At 37.3% G+C, this 19,642-nt stretch overlaps 1 protein-coding gene across 1 annotated transcript in view; it reads right to left on the reverse strand.

The window, feature by feature from the left end:
- LOC140137059 (MAM and LDL-receptor class A domain-containing protein 2-like) overlaps positions 1-11,424 on the reverse strand; it is a 141,505-nt gene extending 130,081 nt beyond the window's left edge. The window contains exons 1-7 of the mRNA XM_072158718.1: positions 11,319-11,424; positions 9,713-9,856; positions 7,331-7,596; positions 6,496-6,580; positions 2,014-2,160; positions 955-1,109; positions 145-159 (exon numbers count right to left, since the gene is read on the reverse strand). Coding sequence (XP_072014819.1) covers positions 145-159; positions 955-1,109; positions 2,014-2,160; positions 6,496-6,580; positions 7,331-7,596; positions 9,713-9,856; positions 11,319-11,424 — 918 coding nt within the window. The remainder of the gene's footprint in view (positions 1-144; positions 160-954; positions 1,110-2,013; positions 2,161-6,495; positions 6,581-7,330; positions 7,597-9,712; positions 9,857-11,318) is intronic.
- Positions 11,425-19,642: the final 8,218 nt, after the last annotated feature.

A 19,642-nucleotide genomic window follows, 5' to 3' on the forward strand; every position in this document is an offset into this window, starting at 1 on the left:
GCACATCACATAGTGACAAAAACTCCAAATGTTGTTTTTGACATAGTGATGGATATTGCACATGTCATGTTACTATGTAAAGCATCATTAAGAGGAAACATGCAATTTTGTGCTAACAATAGTGATGGATAACTTTACACTCACTTTTATATCATAGAGCTATAATGTCAAAATAGAAAATGAATAAGAGATTATTTGAACATTTTATTACAGCTTTCAAGCATAGGATTAATAAAAATTCCTTTAAAAAAGGAATGTGGCGCCCAATGTGAGCTGGACGGGATATGGTGAATTCCATGGTGATTAGATTTGGTATTATAATGATTTTTTAGGGAAGAGTAGAAGATGATCAACATCGAGAGAAATGCTTCATGGAATGAAGCTTTCGTGTCAATTTGCAGGGCCTAGGGTATATGATGGATAACTAGAAGACACAAATAAGTAAGCTTCCCCCTAGTCATCTATACACTCATTCTTGTCACACTGATTTAATTTCGACAAAGTCATGTAAACGTAATTTCGCTTTCACCCGACCTCCGTCCAGAAACAATCCTGAAATGTTGAAAACTTGGGGTCGGCGACTCATGCCAGTTTATCCTAAGGTATACTCTGTGTCTTTTGTAGCCAACCATGTGGCTAAGAGAGGCTAGGAAATACTTAAACTAATACAAAACAATCCTATAGTGGCACATCCCCATTATAAATTGGCATTTTTTGTAACATGATATTTACTTATTTTCCTGGTTTTTTTTCAGTATTCATAACTATGTGATGAACCCGATGAGTTATGTCACATTTAAGAAACTAGACTTGCTGTATCTGTTAACAATAGCTCCGGATCACACTCCTAAGACAAAGAAAATTCAAAATAATCTTTATTGTATTAGGTCCCATTTCATTTATACATGACCTAAAATTCTTGTAACTTTAAATACTGATTTAAATGTCTCATACCTTGACACTCAGTGAACCCGTATCAGCGCCATACATATGATATCCAAAAGCCCAGCAAACGTCAGGCACACCAGGATCAGGGACAAATGCTGGTGCTAAGATCCTAGCTTTATCACCTACAACTTGTCCAGTAGCTTCCGTGTAAATATACTTTCCTGGTAAAAAGATAGCATGGCAATACATCTCGGTAAACACAAGTATGTTTTTCAAAGGTTATTAAAAACATTTTTCAAAAAGGTCAAAAACTGCCAATAGTTTTGTCTTGAAAATCACAATGTCGCACAAAATGTTAGCGCGCAATGTGAGCTCGTCAGTGAACGTCGAAATAAAACCTATTCAATAGCCTGGTTACTATAATTATATTGATACTGATTAGTGGCTTTTGCTGTGGCTCTTAGAGCTAGGTTCACATAGATGATTGTGATATCAAATTTCCTGCTTCAACTCTTTTTATGCAACTAAAAATGCAATCTTGTGCAGCACAAAAAGTACATTACATAAAAAATAAATGTCAGTGACTTAATGTGCACTGCACCTAAGTACCAGCACACATCAACAATTATTCCACTGCCATTAAGATGTATCAGAATCATTTCCGCTTCCACAAGTCTGTAACTGATGCACAGGTCCTCCCAACTGACTTGGATTGTGATTATCCCCAGCAGCTCCTCATTTTACACCTGGGTGGAGTCAAGCAATTGAGAATTACAACACACTAGCCGTGGTGGGGCTCAAACCCACAACCTTTCGATTATGAAGCTCGCGCCCTAACCATTAGGCAACCATGCTTCCCACACATGACAAATAACACATCAGAAATTATTACTTTCACATTAAATGGACTTTTTGAATTTCATTGGATAATAGGAAGTTGTTTCATGGAATTTGTAGTATTTTATGACCTAAAAATCAAGGTTTGCTAATTCTTTTGTATAAAAATATCCAAAAATAGTGTCATTGTGTAATTAATTTTAGAGTCATTTGGTGAGAGTTTTGTTGATCTTAAGTTCATCACAGAAAGTAACCGATGCACATAATTATGATTATCATGTTTCTTACCAAATGGAGTTCCATATGAGACATCCACTGTAGGTCCAGTGTTAGGTGTAGGTGTGGCACCACTTAATACTGTCCACTCAAAGTCATCAGTATCATCTTGTGTATAGCCACACAAGGTACTATCCTGGAACTCACATGTATGGGTTGCTGGAAAAAGAAAAGTAATTTTTTTTTAGTCAGTGACAATGTCAGTGAGATTTTTATTAGGAGTTAAGTCAACACAAAATACCAATAAATGCCAAAGAGTAACCTTGCAAATTAATAAAATGGAAATGTCTAAATTGTAATTTTTGGTGGCTCTGATATCTGAAACACAAGCATGGAGCATGTAACAGTGCAGAATGTTGATTGGGATCAGACCTTTTTCAGGATATTCTTGTTCATACAGATGGAAGTTCCCATTTTGGGACAATCTCAGATTCCGGATCACCATCGATTCCGATCAGCTCTGATCCATTCATAACCGGCCACTGCCGAGGGACTCCGATCCATTTATATCCAATTCAAGCTAATTTGGAACAACAGAAATGCAAAAGATGCAATCTCGACCAATCAGATTACGAGATTGCATGGAATGATGTTCACAGGATTTTCACAAAACCTTGCACACAAGAGAAGACTCACTATCACTTTCTCACTTGACGGACGGACATACACACAACTCGGGTCCGCTCTTTCGTTCTACATGTTCTGTGATTTCTACTTTATATTATTTATATGAATATGGAAAGAGGAAAGAAGAAATAAATAAATCACTACCAAACTATTCTCAAAGCTTGTTTTGTTACACCAGCGGCCTACTGATTCACTATTTTCAAAAATGCCTTCTTTGGCCTCCATGGACCAGATCATGTCACAATTAAGATGTTGCCTGAATGTGACTCTTTCCCTACTAATCAATGTTTAAGAACATGGTGATGCTGAGCATATTGTGCATTCCAAAAATGGACAGGGTAGAAGGGAGACCATTTCCAAATTTAACTGTTACTTTTCAAATCTGTGGAATTTTTGTCATGTGACAAGGTCACCCCTGATCACTTCCTATCACATGGGCTTCCTGGGTACTTTCTGGATACAAATAATTGCCCTGGAGACTTTCTTTCCAGGATACTTCGTCTCCCCAAACCATATTATATTGCTGGTGACTTCTGGGATACTGATTTTTGGAATACTCAATCTCCCCCTTTGTGGGATACCACTCAGAGGTCTCCTGGAGACCTCCCGGTAAATAGGCATATATAGTGACCCAGAAGTGTCCTGCTAGCTGGAGACTTTGGGATAGATAATCTAAAAAGGTTTCCAGAGGTCTCAGTGAGATCTCCGGAAACCTTTTCTTTTTGCTATGGGTAGCCTTTCAAGTGTTACTTTTTCTGAGATTGTAGTTGAACTGAATTTAAACACAAATCACAATTGTGACAAACAACTGAATTAACAGCATTTGTGCAATTGCTACCAATGTTTGATCACCAATGATCATCGAGACTGCTCACATAATTTGGGGATAATGATGTATCAATCGTGTGGTAATCTAATCAAGAGTAAATACAGTATGCCATGCACAACTTTGCCTATGGAAAAGGTGTTTCTTTTAATTCAGAGAGGTCAAAGACCATCTAACAAATATGTTTTAAGGTGGGTTAGAAGGGAGCATATTACCTAGTGGTGTTTGCACTCAAGTATTGAAACAGGCCCGTAACCAAACCAAGGCAGACCCCCCCCCTTCATCACCAAAAGGCCAAAAGTCCTCTTTTTACCCAAAAAGTCCCATTTATGGACGTAGCAAGTGAAAAAATAGGATTTTTTACGTCTTTTGGTAAAAAAGTCGAATTTTGAAAAAAATGTCTACTTTTTCAAAATCCACCCCTAGTCCAAAAAGGTCAAAATTTTGAAAAAAAGGTCCACTTTATCAAAATCAGCCCCCAAATAATTCCTGGGGGGACAATGCCAAAAACATTTGTTTTGATATATTATTGACCTTAACTCAAGAACCTCAAGATTTTGTAGAAATATAAATGTGATTATTGACCTCCTTGGCTCACTTCCTATGATATCCAAGTACACTGCAGTTTTGTAAATAATGGTTAAAACTGGGAAATAAAGCCTCTGCCATCTCACTCTCCTTAAAAAAAACAAATATACAGAGTGTATTTGTTGCTGAACATGCTGAATATCAAAGTCCAGATTATCAAAAGTACAATGACTACCTGTCAAATCTTACTGATACATAACTTTACAGCGCTGTTACCTAAATTAAATATTGGGAGCAACTTTATGGCTTTAATATCAAAATAATTAGCTTTGATTTGGTGTGTTCTTGTGTGTTGTGTTATCAATAAATGCTCACAAATCCCTGCACAAATCTAAAAAGCCATATGTAATAAGCCCAAATTTGTTCAAATTTAGTAAAGAAGAACAAACCACCTCTTATCAATTCCTGCCAATAAGCTGGAACCTCTCCTACTCTTATAGAAATTTATTTTGTCTCTGAAATTGTCTAATCACATGATGCGAGTGCAGCGCTAGCAGCAAATTTTGCACACTAGAATGTTTTCCTGCGTTTCTACACCTTTTTAAGGCTGGGCATAATATTGAAATGGTGCCCAAACTAAAAATTACTTCCCCCTTTTGTCCTGCCAAAAAATGCTTGCTCCCTCCCCTACCCCTTGCCCTGGGAAAAAATCACTACAGCATCGAATGAATTAACAGAATGTGTGTACATCAGCAGATCGAATTCTTAAAACAGGAGTAAAAATGAGTTACATTGATTGCAGACCTTGATTTCATTATGTTATTTTGCTTCTCTGATAGAATACAAAAATTAATCAGTACTCTATACTTTGTTTGGTTTATAATTGGCAAAGACTCCTAACATCATACACTGATATAGAATTATTAACATTAGCACGCAGTTGGGCACTGCACCTACGCTAGTTGTACTATGTGTGTAACTAGCACAAGCTTATGTGAATTTATGTGAGAGCAAGCTGAGATTTATTGACACATAATGGAGTAACAGAAAGCGAATCAGTTTTGCCAATTAGCCGAATAAGCTGTGTATTTGAATAATAGCTTATAAAACACAATCCTATACAATCACTCATTTTAGACCTACTGACTAATGTAATGAACACTTGGACTTCCCATCTCAAGTAACTAGTTTAAACAAACATGTCTATGTTTGTTGCTGACTTGCAATATAATTTGCTTGATCTGAAAATCCTCTTATAAGGCTAACAAAGCAAATTGTTTCCTGTAGGCTGTTTCATTCGTTTTTTTACCTGGAGAGATTTGATCATGTCTCACCTCCTTTTTCAACCAAATCAGCGGTAATAACTCTTGTAGTGAGGGATCAACATTTAATTACAAATTGCCTCAGACAAAACTCACTTCCTGGGAACTAAATACCACACAAGGTCATTTTTATGTAATTGACCCATTTATGTTATATACTGCCTCTAGCAATAATGACATCCTTGTGATCTGGTCAACTCATTGACAGATACGAACATCAGGAGGGAATTCAATTTTTGATCAATTCTCTCTAGGTAGTGAAACGTAATGTTTACTGCATTTCATTTCTTAATTTGAGAAATACACAAAAATGATGGTTTCAAGCAAAGAACATTATAACAATTTCATTTTAAAGGGCTTTTTACAATCAATCCATAATTTCTTATTACTTTTATTTGATACATCCCGACTCTAAAAATGTCAAAAAAACATATGTTGCATTTTAGTTCAGGCCATCTGCAGAATATAATTTGTTTTTAGAATTACTCTTTTGTCCTGTTCCAGTTTTATATTCAGTTCTATATGTACATCTCACTTTGTTTTCTGTTATCTTCTTCTTTCATGTTTTCATATTCCTCACCCCCTCTATCTCACTCTCTCTCTCTCTCTCTCTCTTCATACACTCCTCAAAAGAATTAAAGGATCAGTTGAATAGAATCAGCATTTTTGAAAACATTGGATAAATTATGATGATAATATTATTGATAATTGTGCTTGATCTTTCATTATATCACTTGTTCTCTAACTTAGCTGCAGACAAAATTCACCCATTACAAATATCCACCATTACAAATATCCACCATCACCCATCACCCGTGAGGGGAGGGGGAAATGGAGGCCAAAATTTCCATTTTGAAGCCACTATCTCTCTCAGTTTTTACCAAATTTGGCACAATCAAAAGCCGAGTTGTATAAAAAAAATCAGAAATATATCTATCAAATTAGGCCCAAAGTCATCATGATTCCTGATGCTCTGATCACTAAATGTAACTTCCTGATGCTGGAACGGAATAATTGCACCCTTGAAATTTTGCTAGTACACCTCTGATTTGTTCCACTTTTGTTCTTCATCCATACTTGTTTGTTTCTCTTTGTCTGGCATTGTACACTCAGAACACAGTGATATTATGTTTACACTGAGTCTTTCAATGGCTATTTACCATTATTATTATTTTTGTTTGAAATATTTACCTTCACAGTTGCCATAGTAAATGCTCAAATCATCCAAAGCGATGTCACCAAGGTAACTGTCCCCAATAATTCCTTCATATGATACCTGCAAAAAAAACCAAATAAATAGAAAAACAACTAAATTGACTGTTTGATGTTTATGAAATACAATTGATCCCGGGCAATCTTGTGTACCGGCAAACTTTAATGATTTCCACACCAAATTGTGAAACCTAAAACAAGGTTGCTTTTTTGGTCTTCAATTTACAAAATAATACCTACCCGAATTTTGAAATTCCTGTAAACGGCTGGGTTTTCTTTTTTTTTTCAATATTTTTACATTTTAAAAAGATTTTAAAATAGTTACACCATGGGGGAGTGGGAGCGGTGGCGGCACTACGGGGGTGAGGGGGGACTCTTGAACTCTTGCCCCCTGTTTCCCCAGTAAAACCCAAAATTACACAAATTTCAACTAATTGTGGTAATTTTATAAACTTGTTGATTTTGCCCTCGAAATTCACTTTGCCCCCGCCTCCAATGTGGGTGGTCTTGAGGGTGGAACCTGAATTTTTTACTTGAACCATGAGGGGGAAATGGAGAAAAGGGGAAAACAAGGGGGAATCAAACAATTTTAAGCGCACAACGGGCAGCAAATTTTTTTGTTGATTGTTTGATCAAAACTCCCACTCCTTACCTGGCGTAAATATTGAACAGTCGCTTAGGTTAAGATTATGTACAAGTCTTGTCTGGTTGTCAGAAATGTATGAACGTTTGTTTGTTTGTTTGTTTGTTTAAAAGTTAATTTCTTTTTTGTTCCAGAAGCAAGTCCTTTGATGTACCAAAACACAATACCTACCTGGAAGTCATTAGCTGGCAGATACAATATCTGGCCTCTGTACCAGCGATCATCCCTAGTTCCAATTCTCTCCCACACAGGAGGACCCAGTTGTCCAGCAACCTTGATGTACACATTCAGAGTGCCTATGTGGTCACCATACATGTGGTACCAGAAATCAATACACATTTTAGGGTAGGAGTATGGGACGTTGGCTGACTCAAAACGAGAGTCATCTCCTTTAATACGTGGTGAGGATGCCTCGATGAACATATAATAACCCTGACCTGTAACAAAAGGATAAATTAACAGAGAAAGAAGGCATTGCTTTATTAATGTTAGCATGGTAAGGGACCATTCACAAACACTTGTTAGGGGGGCCTGATGCAAAAAGGGGGGGCCCTGAAAATTTTTGACCCTCCTAAGGGGGGGCCCTGAAAAAAATGACCACAAATTTATCTGGGAAAATTGAGTTTACATGCTTTTCTATGGGGTTGACCGATAATTTTCATGTCAAAAAGGGGGGCCCTGATATTTTCGAGGTCTGTAAAGGGGGGGCCCAAAAAATTTTCGCGATAAATTTGTTTGCATCAGGCCCCCCTTACAAGTGTTTGTGAACAGTCCCTTAATAACAATTAAGATGCTGTTAGAGTGTGTTGGGTGAGACTAAAGAGTGTGACAGCCAAGCATCTTTGCAACTTTTGGTAGGTCTCTGGTAAAAATGCAATATAATTTTCTATTTTGATCATACAATTTTGCAAATCATAATATCCAAATTCTACACGTTATAGAAGGGTGCAGGTATGTGTCCAATTAGAGGTTAATAACTGCGCATCGGTTATTTGGAGGCATTGTGAAAATCTAAACATTTTACCTTTGGAACCGAGGAATATCCCGAGGGCGAGCTCAGAGGGATATTCCGAGGTCCAAAGCAAAATGTTTAGATTTTCACAATGCCCCATATATTACCGATGCAAAGTTATTAACCTCATTCATAACCGTCATTTTAATCTCTTCACCTTACAAAATAACCAAAAAATTTGCTCAAAAGTTTATAAAAATAGATGATTTTTACATCTTCCCTTTCCAAAAATCGAACAGGCTAAAACATGACGAACAATAACAAAAGTGCGATCACAATCTGTGCAAATATGGTAGCGCGCAATCCAAATACGCAGCCAGCGCTGGCGCAGTTTGTTCGACGACAACAACACATAAACGCCGGTCAATTGTAATGCGCTCATTGGAAGAATTACGCATTTTGCGGTCAATTGTGAGATATTAATGACCTCGATTTGCGTTCGCGTTTTTCACAAATAACTAAATGTAATTGGATCGCACACATCGCGTTTATTAATGAGGTTATGAATTAGACAATAATAACTGCGCACCATCTATTTTGAGGTCATTGTGGAAAATTGGAGGGTTTTGTTTTGGGCCAAGGTATTTTTCTGAGGGCACTGTACCTCATTCATTACCGTCGTATATGATATTTTGAACAAATCAAAATGGCATTTATGTTATTTTACGATGTTATATATAAACAGTTTTTTATTATTGTTATAACCTACCCTACAAAAAAATCGACCAGGCGAACTTGACATTAGCGCCGACAACAAGAGCTACCAATCACAGAAACGTGACGGCAACGTGTGGGCGTGTATGTTGCCATAACGCTTAGCATATACACGCACGCACGCGCAGAAGTCATTGTAGCGTGTATCACCGTGTTCCAGGAGTCATTGTGAGTTATTAATGACCGCGCAATGAGTGTGCAGTCAGGCAATCAATTTCTTTTGATTGGATCACAGGCTTCGCGTATATTAATGAGGTTATGAATTGTGGATGGGGTCTATCTTCATGAAAATGAAGATCTGATGTCCTCATTTTCATGGTTTATACACATGTCCTGTTCTACACCTTTTTAGAAGGGGTGTATACATAGTAATCAATATGCCCACCAACCACAGTCAGTATTTTTATATGCACAATAGAGGACAAGCATGATTTGGCATGCTTACTGCAGCCCTACGTGAAACCAAGAATGGTGCACATTTGCAGGTAGGTCCACAGTTAAAATGTGAATTTCTGGTGTCTATCCTTGTTTGCTGGCTAACTCCCTGAAGAGCATTATGAATAATGCTAATGTGTTTATAACCATTCATAAATATGAGCTAAATGACATATAGAGTGTAAACTATTCTCTGTTTGAATATCAAGACAAACATATTTGAGACCATTTTCATCAATTATTTGGAAAACAAAACAAAAGTCAATTCATGAAAATCATTCAGACGAGAAGTAAAAAAATATTTTATGCGGCATATTGACGGAGAGGGCACAAATTTCACCACCTCGGACATTGCATTTTGCCTTCTGTTGCTCACTGGCACATATACTTACTAGTTCCTAAGGTATGATCCTTTGATGGGCCTGTGCCACCGGAGCTAGTACCACCTGCATCCCTGCTCCAGTCAAACTTGTCATCCTTTGCTTGGATGTAATTGCAGGTATTCTTCTCAAAGTCACAGTCCCATTGAGTTGTGGCTACAAATTGAAATCAGACATATTAAAATCTTGAAACTGTTTTGTTCCCATTAGTTTTGTAGATATGAATTCAATATGCTAAAAATGAATTTATTCAACTGAACAGTACTAATAGGGATCAACAAAAGTTTCATGCTTTGGTATGTACGGGCGGAGATGTAATCAGTTCATTCAAATGGGTATCATTTTCGGGCCTCCACTTTCAGATTCTCTGAGGCACGTCCCTATACTTAAACGCTCCTCCATCTTTTAAAGTACTGCATTCATGAGTAAAAAAGTTAGAAGACAAGGTTGCTACGTCGGCACGCATAGTAGGTGATAAAAGTGGTTTTCCAAGTAATTTTAGTTTAGTTTAGTTTAGTAATTAGTTTATTTTATAGGCCTATTGGTCTAACGGCTCACATCCAAACACTTTACTTGGAAAACCACTTTTATGAGTAAAAAAGGCTTGTTTGTCTTTGTTCATTTTTATGTATTAAATTTGTTTTGCTTTATTTTGTAATGTATAATTGAAACATTATGTATAGGATGCCACAACATCACGCTGTGTGTTTAGTGTCATCCTCATCCACTGCTTCTCATACTTTTGTCATATAATTTTAAATGTTCTGCACTATTCTGTAAAAAGAAATTATTATTCTGTATTATGTTAACATGTATAATTGAATGGATGAAATAAACCGAAACTGAAACTGAAAAGGATAAACCTGTGTTCACAGGTCGGAGCACCCATCTCTCTTGAAAGCGATTGAGCTAGAATCCTTCATATAAATGTTGCTGTAGGGGATTGCTAAGCCCGGGGGGCACATCAAAACATTTTGGTGGGTATGTTCCCCTGGAATTTTGAGGTAGTGGGTCTTTGGGAGCTAATGGCGTACCGGTAAAAGGGGGTCTTTTGGAGCTGCAAACCGGGCTGCGAAAAAGGAAAATGGGGACTTTTGGAACTGCGAACAGTCAAAATCAAGGGGCTTTTCTTGGCTTTTTGGTTAAAAATCGCCTGAAAAAACAGAAATATGAGGATGAGCAATTTTGGGGTCTTTTAGAGCTGAAATTATCTAAATCAAGGGTCTTTCGGAGCTATGTTTTGGTCAAATACAGGGGGTCTTTCGGAGCTGCGAAATCCAAAAAGGGGGTCTTTCCGGGGAGCATACCCGTATGGTCATTTGTGTTAAGTGCTCCCCCCTTATTCCGCAGGCAGCCTGTTACCTTCCCTGCATTGAGTACTCAGTAACCAGTTGTACAACTGGGTGGGGAGAGGCAATAGGGTGCATAAGCCTTGCCAACACAAAGTGGGGAACTCATAAAATCAATAAAAAAATCTTGATTGGGGAAATTAAAATAAAAAAATGCAGAGGCACAAGTAAGAAATACGGGCACGAAAATTTACAAAAGTTTGAAGTTACAAGCCGGAAAAACATTACCCAGAAACTGTCTGAATTTGTGCAACATAAAGAGTACTTACGTGGTGGTAGAGTTGTCACCACCCCAGTAGGTCCTGGCTGTGTATCTGCTTCCGGTGGTTGCACTACCAAACAAAAGAAGAAGAAAAGTTCCTTAACAGTCAGCATTGTAATTCCAAAACATCTAATATTCCAAGAAAATGGTAGCACTTGTTCTTGACAATGGCATATTTTCCTCCATATATACCAGAATTGTTAGCAATTGCTCTCCGAATTACAGCATATGTATAGTACTTGTTTAAAATAACAGGCCTACTATTACATGATTAGGGCCTATTATAGTTAATGTGTAATTGCAGGCCCTGTATAGACCTAGCATGTATGACTTTGTACTGAATCGTAAATGTTATCTCATCTTATGGTAAATCCTTGAAAAAGATAATCAATCAGCGATTAGAGTTAGACGGGTGTTCACACAAGACCAGGATTAGTATTTTGATAAGTACAGCCAATGGCAGTGCCAGGATTTTTTTTGGGGGGTAGTAAATTTCAGGGGAGGGGGCAAGTCAACAAATTTTGCACAAAAGTACTGCAAAAAGTCAAAAGTTTGAATTTTTACTTGGGGGGGAAACAGGGAGGCAAGAGTTCTGACTGGGGGGGCATTTGCACCCGCATTTGCACCACAGAGGCTTGAAATACCTTTATTCTCTCAATATAGTAATAGATTTATTTTCCATTTGAGCCATAAAATGTTGACTAGACTCAAGTCATGATGCCAATATGAATCCTCAATCCTGACCAGTTATTTGGCATTGAGTTACATGATAAATCTCCCATACACCTAAATTGTCAGTACAAGAATCTGTGATTAAATCCAGTGCAAAGTTTGTTCTACTGAGCTTTTATTTACAAAATATGCGTAACAGTCTGTGATAGGTTTCAAAAGGTGGTGTTATTATCTGATTTGTTTGAACATTATACAACTAGAGGCTTTTCCAGTTTGATAATGAAGGCAAATGATGTAAAGCATGATAATGTAAAATAATGATGATGTAGGGATTATTCGTTAACCAATTTCAGTGATTACTGTACATAATTTGGCCTGAAAAAAGAAAAGCTTGTATTGCTCTTCCATCTGTAAATATTATATTTTTGTTTGGGGAATTACTGGGCAGCATGTTTTTGTTTTTTATTATTAAGATGGGTCATAGGGGAGCTATGATGACCTAGCGGTGTTTGTACTCACATATATTGAGACAAATAAAGTTGACAAACAAGAGGTCTGGTAAGTGGGTTCTATGGGGTGTCATTTCGGTGACATCCCGCTATCTCTAAGGTCCGCTATCTCTAAGGTTCGCTATCTCTAAGGTTCGCTATCACTAACGTGTAAAGTCTATGGAGATCAGAATCCCGCTATCTCTAATAGAGAAAAGGGTTCGCTATACCCAAAAAAAAAAGGTCCGCTACTTCTAAGGTTCGATACCACTAATTTAGAATAAGGTTCGCTAGTTCTAAGGTTCGATATCACTAATTATAAATAAGGTTCGCTATCACTAATTTAAAATAAGGTTCGCTATCACTAATTTTGAATAAGGTCCGCTATCACTAATTTATTGAAGGTTCGCTATCTCTAAGGTTCGTTATCACTAATTCCAATAAAGGTCCGCTATACCTAAGGTTCGCTATCACTAATTTTGTTTCAGGTTCGCTATCCCTAATTAATTAAGGTTCAAGCTATCTCTAAGGTTCGTTATTACTAATTTCGATTAAGGTTCGCTATACCTAAGGTTCAAGTTATCACTAATCTTAAATAAGGTCCACTATCTCTAATTTTAAATAAGGTCCGCTATCTCTAATTTCAAATAAGGTCCGCTATCTCTAATTTTAAATAAGGACCGCTATAGCTTAACCTTATTTAAAATTAGAGATAGCGAACCTTATTTAAAATTAGAGATAGCTAACCTTATTTAAAAATTAGAGATAGCGAACCTTATTTGAAATTAGTGATAGCGAACCTTAGAGATAGCGAACCTTATAGATAGCGGACCTTATTTAAAATTAGAGATAGCGAACCTTAGGGATACCGGGATTGTTAAAATTAGAGATAGCGGTCCTTATTTTAAATTAGTGATAGCGAACCTTAGAGATAGCGAACCTTCAATAAATTAGTGATAGCGGACCTTATTTAAAATTAGAGATAGCGAACCTTATTTAAAATTAGTGATATCGAACCTTAGAAATACCGAACCTTTTTCAAAATTAGTGATATCGAACCATAGGTATAGCGAACCTTTTTCGTAATTAGTGATAACGAACCTTAGAGATAGCGAACCTTAGAGATAGCGAACCGTAACCGTCATTTCCACCCCATGTGCATAATTTTACTCCGAGGGGAAAAATGTGTTTGATATATTATTGGCCTTAAATCAAAAACTGCAAGAACCTATGGGAATATAAACATGTTTATTGACTTCCTTGACTCATTTAGTATCAGATCAATGGATTGTTTTTAGTTATATGGCTAAAACTGGAAAAATATGGCTCCTGCCGGCCTACTCATCTTAACATGTCTTAACCCCTGAGCACTACCTGCCGATCTAACATTGCCACTGATTGGTCAATTACATGATATCTTCACTCTAATCACCAAACAGAATGGAGCTTTGCAAATAATTCACCTCAATTTTTTTGTATGGTGAAATTATTCTAACAATGTTGCTGATTGGTCCGATTGATAATGAAAACTTCTTTTTGGCCAATCGGCAGGTAGTTCTCATGGGGTTAACACTAACAGGTAGGCCAAACAAATTGGATGATTACCGCTTCATACTATGATCAGCCCATACTAGAGAGAGAGTGTATTTTGCGCATCATTGAAGTCCCAACTTACACATAAAATCATGTAAACGTCAGTCATCAGCAAATATTACGCAAAGCATTGTTGGCGAAGTTGCTGTGCCCAGTTGTGTATACGCCATTCTTTATCAATCCACGATGTTATGAGTCAAACTGATCATAGCGTAATATATTAATAACATAATCTGTAATGTTGGGTTTTTTTTCTCAAGTCTTTCGATACCGTTGCATTTTTCCAAAAGGGGGGCATTTATTAGAACTGAATTTTCAGTGAGAAAAACTTCAAAATCAGGTTTAAATTCCCGGTGGTACTCCTGTAGAAAGGAGGGATTTACGACTATACTAATACTACTACGGCGGCGCTCACAGAATTGTGGGGAACATTATATTTTCGCTGTAAATACAACAAAATTACATCTAAGTGAATCATCATGCAAGAAACTGATGAAATATGAAATTCTACCATAATTAGGCAATGAACTGTTGTCCATTGCAATTGTCCATGCAATTTAGCGATCATTACTGACATGACTGATGCTTGTTTTAAGCTTACTCACATAATATGGCATGGACATTTGTGCAGTTTTGTCAATTTTTCATTAAAAAGTGGGGGGGGGCATGTTTATTAGAGGGGGCGTTTATTACAGACAATACGGTATTTTCAATTAAATTCATGATTTAAAGTGCAACAAACAGTTGACAGACTATACCTCTGGGCATTCCACAATGGTATCAAATAAAGTACCCCCTCAGTAACATTCAGTTTCTCTGAAAATGTGGCCCAATAAAGGGTGGGGCTATGTACATACACTATTGAGCAGTTTTTGGTTGTCCGTAGGCCTACAAATGTGACTTTTGGCTAGATTTATGGTTGTCCGGCGGACAACCGAATCAGTATTTTTGGTTGTCCGGCGACTTTTTTAGTTGTACCGGGCAACCGGACAACCAAAATTTCGAACGCTGCTATTGAGTATATCAGGCTACCATGGCTACTGGAAAAATTATCTTTACCCCCTTGACAACTGACCCATAATAATTATACCCTTGATAAAATCTACAAAATCTAAAGCTGGGACCAATTCAAATGCAGCATGACAGTGTAAAAATAAGTTACCACTCTGCAGTATTAATTTTATAAAAATCTTGTTTATTAGGAAAAATTCAGTTGGTTCCGTCTGCCCGGTTCTCTGCAGTAAAACAAACTTTTCTAAAGTTTCATTGAGATAAACAAAATTATTTCAAAAACAGAGTCTCAGAAAAACATTTTTAGAAACAGAGTTTCTTAGAACATGAATTTATCAGAACAAAGATTTTTCTCAGAAAACAAAGTTTCTATTAAAGAAAAACAATTTTAGGAAAAATAAAGCTTCTCAGAAAAACAGTTTCTCAAAAAAAAAAAAACAGAACAGAGGGTTTCAGAAAGAAACACACAAAAAGTCTCTCAGAAAGAAACACACACAAAACAGGTTTCTCTCAAAGAACATTTTCTCCAAAAAAGTTTCTCAGACAAACAGTTTCTTAGAAAATGAAAGTTCCTCAGAAAAAAAAGTTTCTTAGAGAATCAAAGTTTAACAGGAAACAATGTTTTATATTATAAGAAAACATAACTTTTTCAGAAAATAAAATGTTTTTTGCAGGGGTGATCCAGTTCATAAAAGAGAGTTATTAAATCCACCACTTCCCTGCACCCTGTAATCTGATAGCATATTTGACCTCTAGATCAAGTCATCTCAAGAATCAGAGGGGACTATAATATAAATATACACCAGCCATGTGCAGCACTGGTAAGTCAGTGTATAGGCATGCCACAGCTCTCTACATGTAATCTTCCATGTGCACAACTGCAGTGACAACTGTTTCCACCAGCATTCTAGAATATGTGTTCTTCCTCAATTGAATATCCAATCCATACAGTGTGTCTGATCATGCAGATTGCATTGATCTGATGTATACTGCACAACATACTACATATCTCAATCCTGGGGTATCAACCTATCAAGATACTTGTGTATGGTGTATAGCAATATTTGAGCATGTACATCATACAGGCCCTATAATAGAGCTTTACTAGCTACCTTATTGACTGTAATATATTTACATCTATAGCTATAGGCCTATAGTATAACTGCATTTACCAGTCCATGTGTACTCTGTCAGAATTAAGCAGTCTATGAGGTAAGTACCAATTAAGCCCTGACACTAAATTTTGCTGGTTTGCGTGCCACCTTTTCCAGTTCTATTTTACCAGCCATTCCTGTTGTTGCTTGGCACAACACACGCCAGTAACCCCCGGTACATGCATGGAGGCTGCCATTATGGCTTCTGGCAAAAAAGTCTAACTGTGGATGCAGCAAGCAGCGATTATAAGGGCAAATTTATTGTTTGAACGCGGAGCTCGTATGCGATAAAGCTGCAATCACGGTAGTGTCCCAGGATCCGCAATGGCAGGATAATGCCGGCATACATGTACACATGACTAGGTGTCATCCCAATTAGGTATAATATTTACTATGAATGTTAATTGTTCACTTAATTCCCATGTCTTCTGATGACGCCATCCCTATTGTTTTACTTTTGTTACCAAAAGTAATCAAGAAAGCAGGCAATCATGACAGCAGGCAGTCGTGAAAGCAGGCAAGACTTATGGTTCGAGAACCGCCTTTTTTCCATATACAATGTATATCAATAGAGGATCAGGTGATGTATATGATGGGAATAAACAGAAACCATTCTGTAACTCATTGAGTTTTGAGGTGACACAATATTGGTGCCTCCCAGGCCCGCACGCAGGGGGGGGTGCGGGGGTGCGACCGCACCTCCCAAATTGGCAAAAAGTATACAAAAAGTCCCAAAATTTACGAATTTGCGAGCGTAGCGAGTAAAAAAATAAGGTTTTTTAGGTTTTTTTGGTCAAAAAAGGTCCAAATTTTGGGGGAAAAATCCACTTTTCACAAAATCGCCCCTCCCCTTTGGAAAAAAGTCCACTTTTTCAAAATCAGCACCCCCCAAAAAAAATCCTGCGTACGGGCCTGGAGACTGCCTCCACCAAAAAAAATTATGACAGTGAGTTATACATGGTTATACTTGTACTTCCTCATTTTTTGTGTATGTGTATGTGTAGGTAGCACCGCATCCGAGAAAAAGAGATAGAGAAGCGACACTCTGTACAAACTGCCTATATCATGCTATACAGCAGTTGAAGACATGCACTGCAAGCGCGTGCCGCCGCCAAGTCTTACTACACTAACATGTAATGAGAAGATACCATAGAGTCCTACATAGAGATCTGAGGAAGAGACGGTCCGAATTGACCTAGTGACCTATAATTTATTAGAGAATCCCATTTTAGAGTATAAGTCCGCCCACCGCTGTCAATCATTCTAATGAACAAATGAAACAAGCTCTGGCATTCTGGCAATGACGTAATCCTAATTATAAATGAGAAAATCACATTGTACATGTAACTGTCTGCTGTACTTCATGTCTTCCAACAAGTGCCGGAGTGTCGCGGCCCTGACCGCATTAAGCATCTGTACACAGAGTTGTATACCACCTGTAACCCTGAGTAATTTCTTCAATGTGTTATGTAGATAAAGGGTCCAATTTCCATTGCCAACTGCTAATTTTTTCATTTGTCAAAGTCTAAAAAAATGATTCTGACAATGTGTCACGAAACAGCAGACTTTACAGAAAACTGGAGAATGAGTTGGGTTTTGAGGCCTAATATTAATCATATCTGAGAGTTGTTGAAGTTGGATTGTGGTCATTCATGATGATTTAGCTTTAGCATGTCCTAAAACCATTAAGTCACATCCTGTTGCCATGGTAATGGCGGGGGTAATGGGTCAATAAACATTGAAAACAGCAAAAAAGTCCACAATGTAGGACTACATATTGTATCCTGTGCTACCTACCTTATTTAAAATTGGTGTAAATGAAAAATTATATCTCAACTATTCACATTGTCAAGAATACCATAAATTACTCTCTTTATTTATTGAAAATCCTGGACAAAATATTATCTTGTTTCTTTATAATAATAATAATTATTATTATTATCATTGTAGTTACCACCAAACACACATTTTAGATATGATTGTCATATTTAAACTCATCATTTGAATTGCAACAATATTTTGTTTTGTGTGTTGGACATTCATTGAAAGTTTCCAGGTGGTTAAAAGGTGAAAGGTCTTCTCAGAACTATGAAAATGGTTTTTACATTAACTTACAAATAACAAAACTAATTAAAACATATTAAACAAAGCGGTTCTCAAACCACGAGTCTCGCCTGCTTTCGCGACCGCATGCTTTTTTGGTGGTTCTCTGCTGGGCACGCTTACCTGGCTGATGGTGACTGTATCCATACCAAGTTCGGGGGGGGGGGGGTCTCAGTACAAATGACCATACGGGGACGGGCCCCAAATATGGGTAGCATTTTCAGCCTCTTGGTATATCAATGACCCCTTTTTCAAAGCCTATTTTGGTATATGAATGGGTCCTTTTTCAAAATTTTCTCAATTTTTTCGGAAAATAGCCCAATTTTTCGTTAATTTAGCAAAAATTTTCAACATTTCCCCAAAATTTTGGGAAAATTTGTAAAAACTAGGACAATTTGGGTTAAATTTAATAAAATGTTGACTTTTGGTATATCAATGGGTCCAAATTTCTTGAAAAATTGGTATATTTATGGGTCCACTTTCAAATTCTCAGCTGCACGTCCCTACCAAAACCAAACTTGAGTACCCCGGGACCAAGTTTCATGCCCATCCAACAGTTTTTACTAATTTGACCTCAGATGACCCCTGGTGACCCTGAAATTTGGCTCTTAATGTATGCATGTTCCCACCAAGTTTCATGCCCATACAATAGTTTTTAGTAATTTGACCTCAGCTTATCCCTGGATGACCTCAGATGACTCCAAAATGACCTTCCAAATTAAAAATTTGGCTCTAAATGATGACTTTACCCACCAAGTTTCATGCCATATGAGTTTTTAGTAATTTGACCTCAGATGACCTCTGTGTGACTTTTGTCTCTAAATGGTGACCTCGGATGACCCTGGTATGACCTTCCAAAAATTTGGCTCTAAATATTGACTGTACCCCCAAGTTTCATGCCCATATGACAGTTTTTAGTCATTTGACCTCAGATGACCCCTGGGTGACCTTAGATGACCCTGAAATGACTGTCCAAAATTTTGACTCTAAAAGTTGACTGTACCCACCAAGTTTCATGCCGATACAACAGTTTTTAGTCATTTGACCTCAAATGACCCCTGGGTGACCTTGGATGACCCCAAAATGACCTTTAAAAAATTTGACTTGAAATGTTGACAGTACCCACCAAGCTTGACAGTTCTAAACTTGTCCGACGGCGAACCCGTTAAAAAACCAACTAATTTTCATGAAAGTTCATCTGTGTTGGTATAAATCATGATTTTGATTTAAACTTTTGATCCAAACACAAGGAATTAATTCCTACCTCGGAATTTTCAGATGGTACTCCATCTTTCAGGAGTCTACGAGTC

Source organism: Amphiura filiformis, chromosome 17 (assembly GCF_039555335.1).
Source record: "Amphiura filiformis chromosome 17, Afil_fr2py, whole genome shotgun sequence".
Taxonomy (NCBI): domain Eukaryota; kingdom Metazoa; phylum Echinodermata; class Ophiuroidea; order Amphilepidida; family Amphiuridae; genus Amphiura; species Amphiura filiformis.